Below are 12,418 nucleotides of genomic sequence, written 5' to 3'. Positions count from 1 at the left end.
TACCTGTTCTAGCAACACTGCCATCCTGCAAAATTCCAACCTTAGGATGGTGTTTCACAGCCCGCACCAGCCATGTTTTTCAAATAATAGTGTTGGAAAATCTGTATCCCACCCGCACAGCACCAAGCACTGATACATAACAGGTGCTCAATAAATTCGGGTGTATGGGGAAGAGAACAAAATGAAAGAAATAAAGGCATCGAGAGAAAAGGTGGGAGTAGGAGGTAGTAATAGCAGAACAGGACTTCAGAGAAAGACATAGAGGTGAGACACAAGGGGGCGCGCTGCCCAAGTCCAACCCAGAAACTCCTCCCGGGGGTGGGGTGAGGGGGGTGGGGGGCTCCCAGGGGCCCTCCCAAGACCCCAGCGGCTTCCTACTTGTTGTAGAGGACAATGTCCGGGATCCAGATCATCTCCGAAGGGACTCGGAGGGATGTGATGTTGCCGAACTCGGCCGGGTTCCAGCGCAGCTTGTGGTCGCTCCACTCCTGTGCGTGGGGAGGGGAGTCAGGGCGCCTGGTGCTGCCGGGGAGGGGGTCTCGGGGCAAACACGGGGCAGCCCGGGGACGCCCCAGCAGCCGGATTCAGGAGCTCTGACCAGAGCTGGTCACCCAGCCCCACGGAGCAGGCAGGGCTCGGGGCTGGGAGTCAGGAGTCTGGTCGGACATGGCCAATCTCTCGCTTTGCCCCAGCTCTCATGTCCAGAGTCCGGAGCACATAAGGCACCCTAGTCCCGCTTCTAGGCGTCTTAGTTCTGCTACGCCCTAGCGGGACCACTTAGTGGAGGGGGTGGGGAGGACCTCACTCATTTGCAGTAACATTTGTTAATGCATCACAATTTACAGTTTTTTGCACCCGGGCAGGGAATGCCAAAAGGTGGGAGTATTTCTCCATTTCACAGATAAGGCAACTGAGGAGCAGAGAGGTAAAAACCTGCCAGAATATACAGCTAAGAAAGGGGAGTTCAAACTGTGCGCCAGAGCGCCCCCTAGGAGTCCCAGCAGGCCTTACACCAGCCGGTCCAAGTGAACCTGTTATCTCCCCCAAACCAGGTGAGTATTATTCACTCTCTGAAGTCTCTATGGCCCTGTCACACATGCCAATTACAGGTGGCTGGGCGTGTCCAGGAAGCCAAGCCCCTGGAAGGTCCAGGAAGCCAAGGACAACACCTGCATTGCTAACACCCGGCCCCTGGTAGATACTCAATCAACGAATATCCCAGCAATGAAAACACTCCCAAGTGGTAGGGTCCTACTTCGGGGAGGGTTTCCCGTGTCCCTTCTGGACCTAAAAGGAACAACCACTCCCAACAGAGAATGACTGGCGTGGACACGCAAGCCTGTCCTTCGCCTCACGGGGGCTTATCATAATTAAAATAATAACCGCTACCATCTAGAAAGGCAACTTTGCTGGCAGCACCGGGGCTTGCACCCTGCCTCCCGGTCCACGGGCCGTTTTGCTTTCGTGCATTTGCACTAAAACAGCGCCGTGTTGAAAAGGCCCCCTGCGTGATGCCGTTTCCCCTCCAGGAATAGTCGCGTAACGTGTACACAAATGCATGACCCTGGGGAGGGACCCGGGGAGGAGAGGAAGCTGGGCCGGCAGAGCGAAAGCATGGGCCCTGCTCCTGCCTCCCCCGGAGGGGCCCTCACCTGCTTGAGCCAGACGTTGGTGGTCATCATCTGGTTCTTCTCATCCTGGCCGGGAGGCAGCGGGAGAGAGGAGAAGCGAAGTTAGAGCGGCAGAACCAGCCCCAGAAGACAGGGGGACCTGGGGCGGGCTGACTCCAGCCCCTCCCTCTCCAGAAGGCCGTCTTACATGATACAGCAAACCCCGCCCGGCCAGCACCCCTCCCGACACTGTGCCCCTTACACAGACTCTTCAGGACCACACAGGCCACTTGGGTCCTCTGGGCTTGTGTCCAGCGGAATGAGACAAGCATCTAGAAACCCACTGCTAACTCAGTGTCCTCCCAGGAGGGGCCCCGGGGCTGGGAGGAAGGGGAGCTCTGATGAGGTGGGCTGGGGGTGCAGAGGGACAGGCGCTGGAGCTGAGGAGGGAGGGACGACCCCAGCAAAGGGGCCTGTGCTACGGGGGCTGATCCCTAGGGCTCAGAGGGCGGTGGGATAGGCATACCACATCGATGAGCTGGGCTATGGACAGCCCGAAACGCACGATGACCACGTCCGAGGTGTGGGGCACTGGCCGTGCCCAGCGGTTGTAAGCCCTGAAGAGGTGTTTGAAGAGGCGATCCTCGGCTTGGGTGTGGGGGGCTCGCGGCGCCGACGCTGTGGGACAGGAAGGAAGAGTGGGGTCTCCAGGAGTCCATGGTGGTGGGTGCCCAACTCCCTCCCCCATCAAATCAGAGCCACTCAGCCTCACTGAGCCTCAGTTTCCTCATCTGTAAAGTGGGGACGCTCTCCAGAACCTATCTCACAACACTATTGAGGATTAAATAGGGTCATGTGTGTGCGAACTTAACAACCAGCACATGGTTGGAACTCAAGAAGTGTCAGTTGCTCTTTGACTGTTCTCTACGAAGGCATGGAAATGAGTGTTGAGGAGGGGTGTCAAGGCGGAGGAGTGAGGAAGAAGTCAGACCCAGAGAAGAGATTCAGCCCAGAACTGAGGAGCTAGGGAAAAGTGTCCCAAACTTGTCTGATGGGACGCTCCGTGTCTGTTCTGCGAACAGCTTCACCTCTTAGGGTTCTGCTGCCTCAGCAAGTGGAGGCTAAAACCCAGAGAAGCGCATCAATAGCAGCAGTCGCCATGCATTGAGCGTGACTGTGTTCCGGGTGCTAGTCACAACCTCTCATTTCACGGGATCCTTACAGTCGACCTGGGAGGTTCACAGCGCGATTGGCACTTATAGATGCGAGACACTGGAGCCCGGGAGGTTCCGGGTGCCGCAGCTGCCAGTGTCTGACCTGTGCGCGCCCTGCCCCTCACTGTGGACCGAGCTACTTGAAGTCCCCTGCAGACTTGCCTTGAGCCCACCCAGAAGTTTCCTCCACAGCCTGTGAGCTTGCAGGTGTGACATGATGTCCTAGTGATGACACTTACTCACCTGCTGGGGTCAGAAGGAGCCACCACAGGCCAAGCTTGGCCAGGGGTGGGAGTGCAGGATGGGAGGGGCCCATGGCTTCAGAGGAGAGGTCTGGCTGCCCCTGGACCTCAGGAGGAGGGCAGGCCAGGGCTTTGCTGTGGCTTGAACCTCGACTGCTTCCCCAGCAGGGCCTCAAGTTGCTGACTTGGCAGAGCTCCGCTGGATTTCACGCAGCTCTCTCACCACCAAACCTGAGCAAGCACAAGAGAGGGTCTTAGGGACACGCATCCTTGATACAGATGTGCCTTTGCTCTCACACCACACAGATGTGAAAGGTGAGGACCAGGCCTCCCAGGAGGGGAGGGCTCTTGGGCTCTCCTTGGTTTGAGGACCAACATCTTTCATATTCTCAGGGTCAACCAGCTATTCTGCCCTAAGGTAAGCCTGGACTCGCTGGACAGAGGAGGCCACAAGATGACCCCAAAGTCCCCCTTTTCTTTTTTTAATATTTTATTGATTTTTACAGAGAGGAAGGGAGAGGGATAGACAGTTAGAAACATCGTTGAGAGAGAAACATCGATCAGCTGCCTCCTGCACACTCCCTACTGGGGATGTGCCTGCAACCAAGGTACATGTCCTTGACCAGAATCAAACCTGGGACCCTTGAGTCCGCAGGCTGATGCTCTATCCACTGAGCCAAACCGGTTAGGGCAAAGTCCCCCTTTTTCTGGTTCCAGTGTTGCATGTGTAAAATGAGGATAAACAGCCCAGGCAGTGTACCTCATGGTTGAGTGTCAACCTTGAACCAGGAGGTCAAGGTTCCGATCCCAGTCAGAGCACATGCCCAGGGTTGCAGGCTCCATCCCCAATGGGGGCTGTGCAGGAGGCAGCCAATCGATGATTCTCTCTTATCACTGATGTTTCTATCTCTCTCTCCCTCTCCCTTCTTTTCTGAAATCAATAAAAATATATTTAGAAAATAAAATAAAATGAAGATAAACATACTGAAAAGGGAGGCCAAAAGAAGAATTTTGGTGCTATTTATGCTAGCCAAATGGTGGAAGTACCCAAATGCCAATCAGCTGAGGGCTGGATCAACAAAACATGGTACATCCACAAGATGGAATACTATGCAGTCATAAAAAGGATGAGTTGCTGACACATGCTACAGCATGAATGAACCTTGAAAACATTATGCAAAGTGAAAGACACCAGACCCAAAAAACTATCTATTATATGATACATGTATATGAAATATCCAGAATAATAAATCTATGGGGACAGAAAGCAGATTAGTGATTGCCACGTTTGGGGGAAAGGGAGAAAAGGGAGTGATTGCACATGGTGCAGGTTTCTTTTGGGGAGATGAAAATGTTCTGCAATTACATAGAGATGATGATTGCACAACTCTGTGAATATACTAAAATTCACCAAATTGTACATTTTAAACATGAATTTTATGGTATGTGAGTTATGTCTCAAAGAAGCTGTTATTTAAAAAAATGCTTAAACATCCTCTGGAAAGATAAGAAATAGCCAACTCTGTTTGCACTGTGGAGACGATACTATAAACCAGGTTGCAGGCAGCTGGTTCAAAAAGTGCTTCTGGTTATAAGGAGGACACTGATGTCAAAGATGTGAGCGAATGTGGAGAGTTGGGGGAAAGCCGTGTTTTTAAGTGAATGTATTATTTTATATAGTGTGTGAATGAAAACATGTGTCACTGGAAAATATATGAATATTACCCTAAAAAGTTTACATATTCAAGTTAGTGTTTTAAAAAAACAAAACTTTCCTCATTGGGAGACTGGGGTTGTCTTACATTCAGGCATATCTTGTTCATATCGATGTGTTAGGCTCTGGCCAGGTCCTCAGTATATCATCTGACTCTCAATACAAATAGTGGGCACCAGGGTTTCCTTTTAGGACGATGAGAATGTTCTGGAACTAGATAGGGGTGACAACTTGTACATCATTGTGAATGTACCAAATGTCACTAATGGTAAATTTTATATTATCTATATTTTACTGCAATTTAAAAAGAAAAAAAAAGGATACGGCTGGAGGTCCTTTAATAGTGTCACGACCGAGTTCAGGTGGGGATCAGAATTCTTATTAATGGAGTCATAAAACCCGTTCCATCTGGCTCATTCTCATGCCCCCAGGCCATTTAGTCCCAACTCTTGGAGTAGGGGTTCCATCACTGGTGCTTCATTTCTCCTCAACCTGTCACCCCACCCTCCCGCCCTCCCTGCAAGAGAGGAGTTTGTAAGTGTGGCTTTGATTCTTGGCCCCACCACCTGCTGAGCAGCCTTGTGCAGGGCGCTCGACCCGCTGGCATTTTGTCTGATCTAGAAGAGAAGGGTGGCACACTCTCTGCCCTGACCACCTCTCCAGATGGGGGCAGCGAGCAGGTGGGATCGTGCCCACAAAGCTCCTGGCAGCTGCAGAGGGTTGGGTCAGGGACCCAGTGCTCCATGGTTATCAGGGCACAAAAATCCCCATGGCACCGTCTGTTGACCATGTGTGCCAGCTGGATAAAGACTGAAGAGTCTGAAGGAGACCAAGACTTAGGGCTTAGATTAGAGAACAAGACGATGGAACACTTGTTCCGATAATCCAGTGACTCATTCTTTTCTTTAATCATTCATCTTTCCACTCCTGCTACTGTTATGGGGCCAACAATGTTCCAGGCATTGGGGACAGAGAACTGAGCGTGGGTGGTCCTGATGAGAACACTGCAGAGAAGAGTAGAAAGAAGGAAAATTCTAGAACCTCATCTGCTCATCCACACCTGCTTTGAGGCATGACTTTGTTCAGTTAGTCCCACTGGTTTCACAGCCATGCTGAGAGGCCCACGTTCCCAGAGGCCTTCCTTCCTGGCTTTTTACATCTCCTCCTATTGGGAAGTTCTTCCCTGAGTCTGATTCTCATTCTGTGTAAGCATCTGAGAGATGCTTGAGTTGAGTTGAATTTAAAGATTCTGGTGTCAGCCCAGCTAGCATGGTTCAGTGGTTGAGCATCGACTTATCAACCAGGAGGTCACAGTTCAATTCCTGGTCAGGGCACTTGCCCGGGTTGCAGCTCAATCCCCAGTGTGGGGTATGCAGGAGGCAGCCGATCAATGATTCTCTCTCATCATTGATGTTTCTATCTCTCTCTCCCTCTCTCTTCTTCTCTGAAATCAATAATAATAATAAAAAAGATTTTTAAAAAATATATATTTTATTGATTTTTTTTACAGAGAGGAAGGGAGAGGGATAGAGAATTAGAAACATTGATGAGAGAGAAACATCGATCAGCTGCCTCCTGCACACCTCCCACTGGGGATGTGCCTGCAACCAAGGTACATGCCCTTGACCGGAATCGAACCTGGGACCCTTGAGTCCACAGGCCGACGCTCTATCCACGGAGCCAAACCGGTTAGGGCAATAAAAAAGATTTTAAAAAAGTTTCTAGTGTCGCCACCAAAGACTAAATCTCATCAACACCCAGGGAAAACTTCAGAGCAAGAGAAGTTTTTTCCTCCGCTCTCCTCACTCAGTTCGAACCTGACAACCACAGAGCTCCCTTTCCGGTTCCCTTTCTCTCCACCATCCTCTGCCCCAGAGGATGTATCCCATCCCTTCCGAACTTACCTGGGGACATCAGTGACTACCTGACACCTGACCTCTACTAGCACCACCATCTAGAAGTTTTATTTGCTGTTAAAATAAAGAGGAGTTTTAAAATTCAGTCGTTCAGCGCTACAGTCACACGTGCTCGAAGAGTCCCTGCTTTGCTTTCGGTTAGCTGTAAGAAAACAGGGCTGGGCGAGCACAAGGAGAGAAGATTCTAGGGTCCCCTTGGCTGGCAACTCCTAGAAGACCTTCCTAAGAACTCTTTGCATTTGTGCAACTTCAAGGTGTGCAAGGCACTTTTGTGCCCTTTCTTAGGCCTCACATCACCCCGAGGAGGGCATGGGGAAGATATATTATTATTCCTTTTATATACATTTTAAAAATACTGATGTTCAGAAGTATTGACTGATTTGCGTCTAAACTATAACACAGTAAAGCACTACGCAGTGGCACCAACCAGGAGGGCAATTTTGTGAGCACCTGGGCCAGTACTTGCATGTTTTCTACAGGTCAGGCACTAGGACTGTCGTTGCTAAGCCACTGTCAGAACAGAAGTCTGCAGTGGGCAGGTGGTGAGAAGGGAAAGGTACCCCACTCCAAAGCCAGACTCACCTAAATCCAAGGTTGTAGGAGGTCCTTCTATGTGCAACTTCACTCACTCCTCCTTCCAATCAAATGCACTAAATAAAACAAATGTTTCCCCTCCCCCCATTAGTGAGAGTAGGAAGGAAAAATAGAAATCCAGGCATGCTAAAATTGCATCATATCAAGATCCAAAGAGAGGTACCCAGGACCCTCTGGAAGAATGTGCAAATGAGATCAATAGACTCTACAAGACCTATCCCTGCAAGATGCCTCAAATTTGCATCCCTTGTAATTAGCACACTATGATAATTTCATTAATTTGTCACTGGAAACCAAAGGGGAAATTGTTCCAGGTAATTGACTGTAATTAGAGTGACCTTCTACCTCCTGTTAGAAAGATATTAAAAGAGAAGGAGCCCTAAACCCTTTGATCCTGGAAGTGACGGGATTGGCAGGCTTACGGGAGAGGTGGCTGTGGGGTGATGTCCCTGTTTATAAAGTGGGTCTGGGTGCATGGAGTGCGCAGAGAAATCAACACAAAAACATTGCATAAAGGGCTCAGGCACTAACATCCCCACTGAGCTTGTATTGCTGCTGATGGACGAGGGTGTCCAGACCACCCTCACAACCACCCCCACTCATCGCAGCCTCTCTCGCCCGCCTCTTGAATCCTGGACCCACTGGAGTCAAGGTTCCTTGGGCTTGCTTCTTTGTCTATCTTCCTACTGCAGCTGGTTTACAACCTCTCACCCACCAGGCCACGTTCTATTCTTTTCACAAGCACCAACTTCCCCAGAAAGCCTGCTCAGATCCCATCAGCCCCTCCCTGCCATTAGCACCCCACCCACCCCAGCACGGGAGTCTCAATTCCCCGCAACCAGCAATACTTTGAAGAAAGCCCTTTGGTTAAAGAAAATGATAATTTTCCCCCCCAAATAATTTCACCAAAGGTTCTTGGGAGTCGGGGGTGGGGGGTGGGAGGGGGAGCATATTGGTAGTTTGTATAATTGCTCTGCTCAAGAAACTGAGCAATCGCAGAAGCTTAACATCTCAAGGTTGAGTGAATCTTAGAGGTCATCTGGATCACCACACCAGCTGACCTAGAAAATGCTCTCCTAATTCTAGCCTCAGAAAAACTCCAGCAATGAAGAACTTGCTACCTTCCAAGTCAGTGAATACTCATTATTAAAGGACACAGAGTAGTTACTGAATGAATCAATACACGACAAAAGAAGGAATAGGAGTAATAATGACATCGAAGCAGACTGAATATAGTATATAGTAAAGCGATAACTCCTGAAGCTAGCTCCCCTTCCCAGTGGGAGGGGTTGACTGTCACTACGCTCTGAACAGCCCCGGCGGGGACAACCAGAAGACTACAATTTTTCTAGGAGCAGGTCACTTCCAGCATTCTGACATGCCCCCTCCTAAGTACCCAGAAGCTGTTAATCTGGTAATATCCCTTTGACCTCACCCCCACAAGGTCCCCACACCCACAACGTTCCCAACACAAGCCGTGGGGGCACCTTTCTTACCTGTGGCCACAGGAGAAGACCGGCCATTCAAAGAATGCAGAGAACCGGCCTGGCTTGGAGATCCTGGTCAGCTGACAAAAAGTCCCCCAAAGCAGAGAGGCAGGTGCAGAGCAGAGCTGGGTGCCTTCATTTCGTGGTCACTCAGAGGCTGACGAGGAAGACCTGACTCTGAGAGTGCGGCTGGCCTCCCGGGGAGGGCCGGACAAGTTCTGCAGACAGGTCGGTCTGCCCGGGGCTCCCAGCCCTGGCAGCCAGGGAAGCCTCAGGCAGGTGCTACTGAGAGGGTGTGGAGAGCTCGACACAAAGGCTTCTGCAGGTAAAAGGCAAACCCGTCCACAGGAGGGACTGCTGGCTTGGCAAGCACACACATTTATGGTCTCATCCCCTTTCTCTCTCTCTCTCTCTCTCTCTCTCTCTCTCTCTCTCTCTCTCTCTCTCACACACACACACACACACACACACACACACACACCCTCTCTGGAGGAGAGGAGGCGGAGCCTGTGACTATTCAGTCTGTGTCCAGTGGGGACAGACAACAGATTTGCTTTCCCTTGTCCAGTTACTAGGATGCTTTGCTCTTTGCTCCAAAGGACCCCATGCTCCTGGATCACTGCCTGGGCCCCGACCCACCCTCGGGTGGGGAATCTCCCGAGTCATGGGTCTGTGGGTCCACAGAGCAGTATAGTTTTGAGTAAAAGAGGATAGAGTTGCTGGACAGCCAGCCTACAGTTCTCTCCTTGCCCTTCTCCCCTGGAGCCCCGTCTCCCCCAGCCGGCCTCCTGTGGGAACACCAGGTCTCTCCTGCTACCACCCGGTTGGCCTGCCACCTCTCAGCCTCCTGGCTGGTGACCTTGCCTTCCATTTCTCAGAGAAGCAAGGTCATCCTCCTCCCAACCGCCAACAGACCTCTGGCATCCTTCCTTCTAGCATCAAACCAGGGGTCTGTTCCTCCTCCCGTGCAGGCAAAGTTAGCACCTGCGGTCCCAATAGTGCCCCATCTATTAACTGTCCCCAGGTGTCCTCAGGTCTTCACCTCCCCCTCCTGCTTCTTCCGCCCCCTCAGCCCATGAATAAGTTCATCTTCCATCCTGAAAACACTCTTTGACTTGTGCCTCCCCCTTAAGCTACTTGCTATTTCACCCCTTATTTTGTTAAAGCAAAGGGCAGCCTCGGACATGACTGCCAGGGATTGGTTTCCGGCTCTGCTCCTGCAAAGCTCTGTGATTTGGGGCAGCTCTCTTAAGCTTTCGGTGCCCCATTTCCCTCATATGTAACAGGAGGATGTTTGTTTGAGGAGTCAATGAGTTAGTATGAATAAAAGGCTTAGAATAGTGGAATAGCACCCACTCTGCATACATTTACATATGTGTATGTGATTGCTAATATTATCTTTTGAGAAAATTTAAGTACCTAAAATAAAAAAAATGATAAAAATACCCATATTCCCATGACCCATAATTAGCAAATGCTAGTATTTCACCATATTTACTTTCATCTTGATATATATATATATCAACATATCTATCTATCTATATCTATATCTATATATATATAGATATAGATATAGATAGATAGATAGATAGATATACATATAGTCTGTGTGTGTATATTTAAAATTATATAAGTATTTAATACATACATTCTCCAGAGAGAAAGACAGGAAGACAGGAGGAAGGAAGGAAGGAAATAAGGAAAAGAGACAGAAATGAGGAAAGAAAGAAAATAATCATAGATTGTATCAATCAGGGTTCTTGATTATAAGCAATAAAAGCCTAGTGATTTACTTTTAAGCAGCAAATGACTTTATCCAAGGACGATGGGCAGTTCACAGAAACACTTAGAAATCTGGAGAACCTGCTTGGGGCACAGGTGAGAGCAGGGAAACATCAGCCAGACTGGAGCCAAAATCACGACCACCACCTGCCCGGGGGACCCTGCGGCCGCAGACCCGGATGCAAAGCCTGTACTGTCGCTGGTGCTGCTGTCGCTGCTGTGCCTGGGAACCAGCCATTCCTGCTGCCGCTGCTACACTGCTGCCAGACTAATTCCCCTCTCCCTACTTTCCCGTGTCACTAGCTCCCTATGCAAAGGCCAGGACAGACACATCTGGTTAATCATGTGCCCATGAGTTAGATGGAAGGAAGGCGGAGGAAGCAGGATCTGGTATTTTGAGCTTCTATGTCAGTGGTTCTCAACCTTCCTAATGCCACGACCCTTTAATACAGTTCCTCATGTTGTGGTGACCCCCAACCATAAAATTATTTTCGTTGCTACTTCATAACTGTAATTTTGCTACTGTTATGAATTGTAATATAAATATCTGATATGCAGGATGTATTTTCATTGTTACAAATTGAACATAATTAAAGCATAGTGATTAGTCACAAAAACAATATGTAATTATATATGTGTTTTCCTATGGTCTTAGGCGAACCCCATGAAAGGGTCGTTCGACCCCCAAAGGGGTCATGACCCACAGGTTGAGAACCGCTGTTCTATGTGGAACCTTCATGGTGGGGACATTCCCGAGATATTTAAAAGAAGTTTAAATGCTGGGAAGCACCTCCAAACCAACTCTGTGGTTCCTAACATCCAGGCATACCCAAGTTTTCATCATTACACTTCGAAAAAAATGCTGACACTTTACTGTTCTAAAATCTGTGCCCAGAATTGGTTTAATCAAGTGTGGTGAGATGTGCAGATGGCAGAATGATTGCCATGAAAAAATTATTGTCACCGGTCCCTAGCAGCAGGAGTCATGGTGCACTCTCCAGGCTCACATGGGGAAGCACCAGGGCCAGCCAAGGGCAGAAAGGGCAAAGAAGAAAGCAGGGCCCAGAGCATTTATCAGAGTTTCTGTAGGAGAGACACGGAGAACAGGGTAAGCCGCTTAGGAATGGATAGTTTGAATAATGTTGGCAAGCTGTGCGCATTAAGATGATCGCTCCCTGGTCCTGGGGTGATTTAGTGCAGAGCAAATATTGGTTTGGTGTGTGTGTGTGTGTGTGTGTGTGTGTGTGTGTAGAGAGAGACAAAGGGGGTGGTTGGGGATGTTGATCAGGATTGGTTGGAGGATTTGTAATGTAATTTTTGTATGCCCATAAAAGCCGCGTCACAGGGGAGACATAAACAACCTTCGCCGTTCACTTGGCTCTGTGAGCAATGGATGCCAAACAGGCAAATACGGGATTTAAGAAAACGCAGTCAGAACACCAACACGAGGCAACCGGGCCTCACAGAAATAAAAGTGCTCATCCTAACCCGTCAGCCTCATCGGTGACTCCGTCCGCTTCATTCTAGCCTCTCTGGGCAATGCCCATTCTTGCTCCACTCCTGGCACATTGTCACCTTGAAAGTGTGTTTCCTATGGAGTAAATTGTGAGGTTTATCAAAAGCACGCTGCCTATAAGGGCATGGGGAGGGCAGGAAATAACACCAATTAACAAAGTAAAGAAAGAAATGGAGGCAGAAACAGCCCTCATTGTTGTAAAAGATCATTAAGTTAGAGGTAGTCTTTACAGCTTCTCCCTCCACCCATTCTCCAGAAGCAGCACCTATTCTATAAAAGATGAGGGCAGCCCTGGCCGGATAGCTCAGTGGGTTAGAGCGTCGTCCCCATAAGCCAAGGTTGT

General features: G+C 49.5%; 1 protein-coding gene across 1 annotated transcript in view; it reads right to left on the bottom strand.

Annotated features, from left to right (window-relative positions):
• CHRNA2 (cholinergic receptor nicotinic alpha 2 subunit) overlaps positions 1-8,965 on the bottom strand; it is a 14,258-nt gene extending 5,293 nt beyond the window's left edge. Inside the window, exons 1-6 of the mRNA XM_023753113.1 lie at positions 8,787-8,965; positions 7,279-7,346; positions 3,068-3,297; positions 2,137-2,288; positions 1,653-1,697; positions 379-488 (exon numbers count right to left, since the gene is read on the bottom strand). Coding sequence (XP_023608881.1) covers positions 379-488; positions 1,653-1,697; positions 2,137-2,288; positions 3,068-3,140 — 380 coding nt within the window. The 5' untranslated portion in view covers positions 3,141-3,297; positions 7,279-7,346; positions 8,787-8,965. The remainder of the gene's footprint in view (positions 1-378; positions 489-1,652; positions 1,698-2,136; positions 2,289-3,067; positions 3,298-7,278; positions 7,347-8,786) is intronic.
• Positions 8,966-12,418: the final 3,453 nt, after the last annotated feature.

Source organism: Myotis lucifugus, unplaced genomic scaffold, assembly GCF_000147115.1.
Source record: "Myotis lucifugus unplaced genomic scaffold, Myoluc2.0 scaffold_1, whole genome shotgun sequence".
Lineage (NCBI taxonomy): Eukaryota > Metazoa > Chordata > Mammalia > Chiroptera > Vespertilionidae > Myotis > Myotis lucifugus.
The sequence above is the reverse complement of the archived record's forward strand: the minus strand, read 5'-3'. Positions and strand labels throughout refer to the sequence as shown.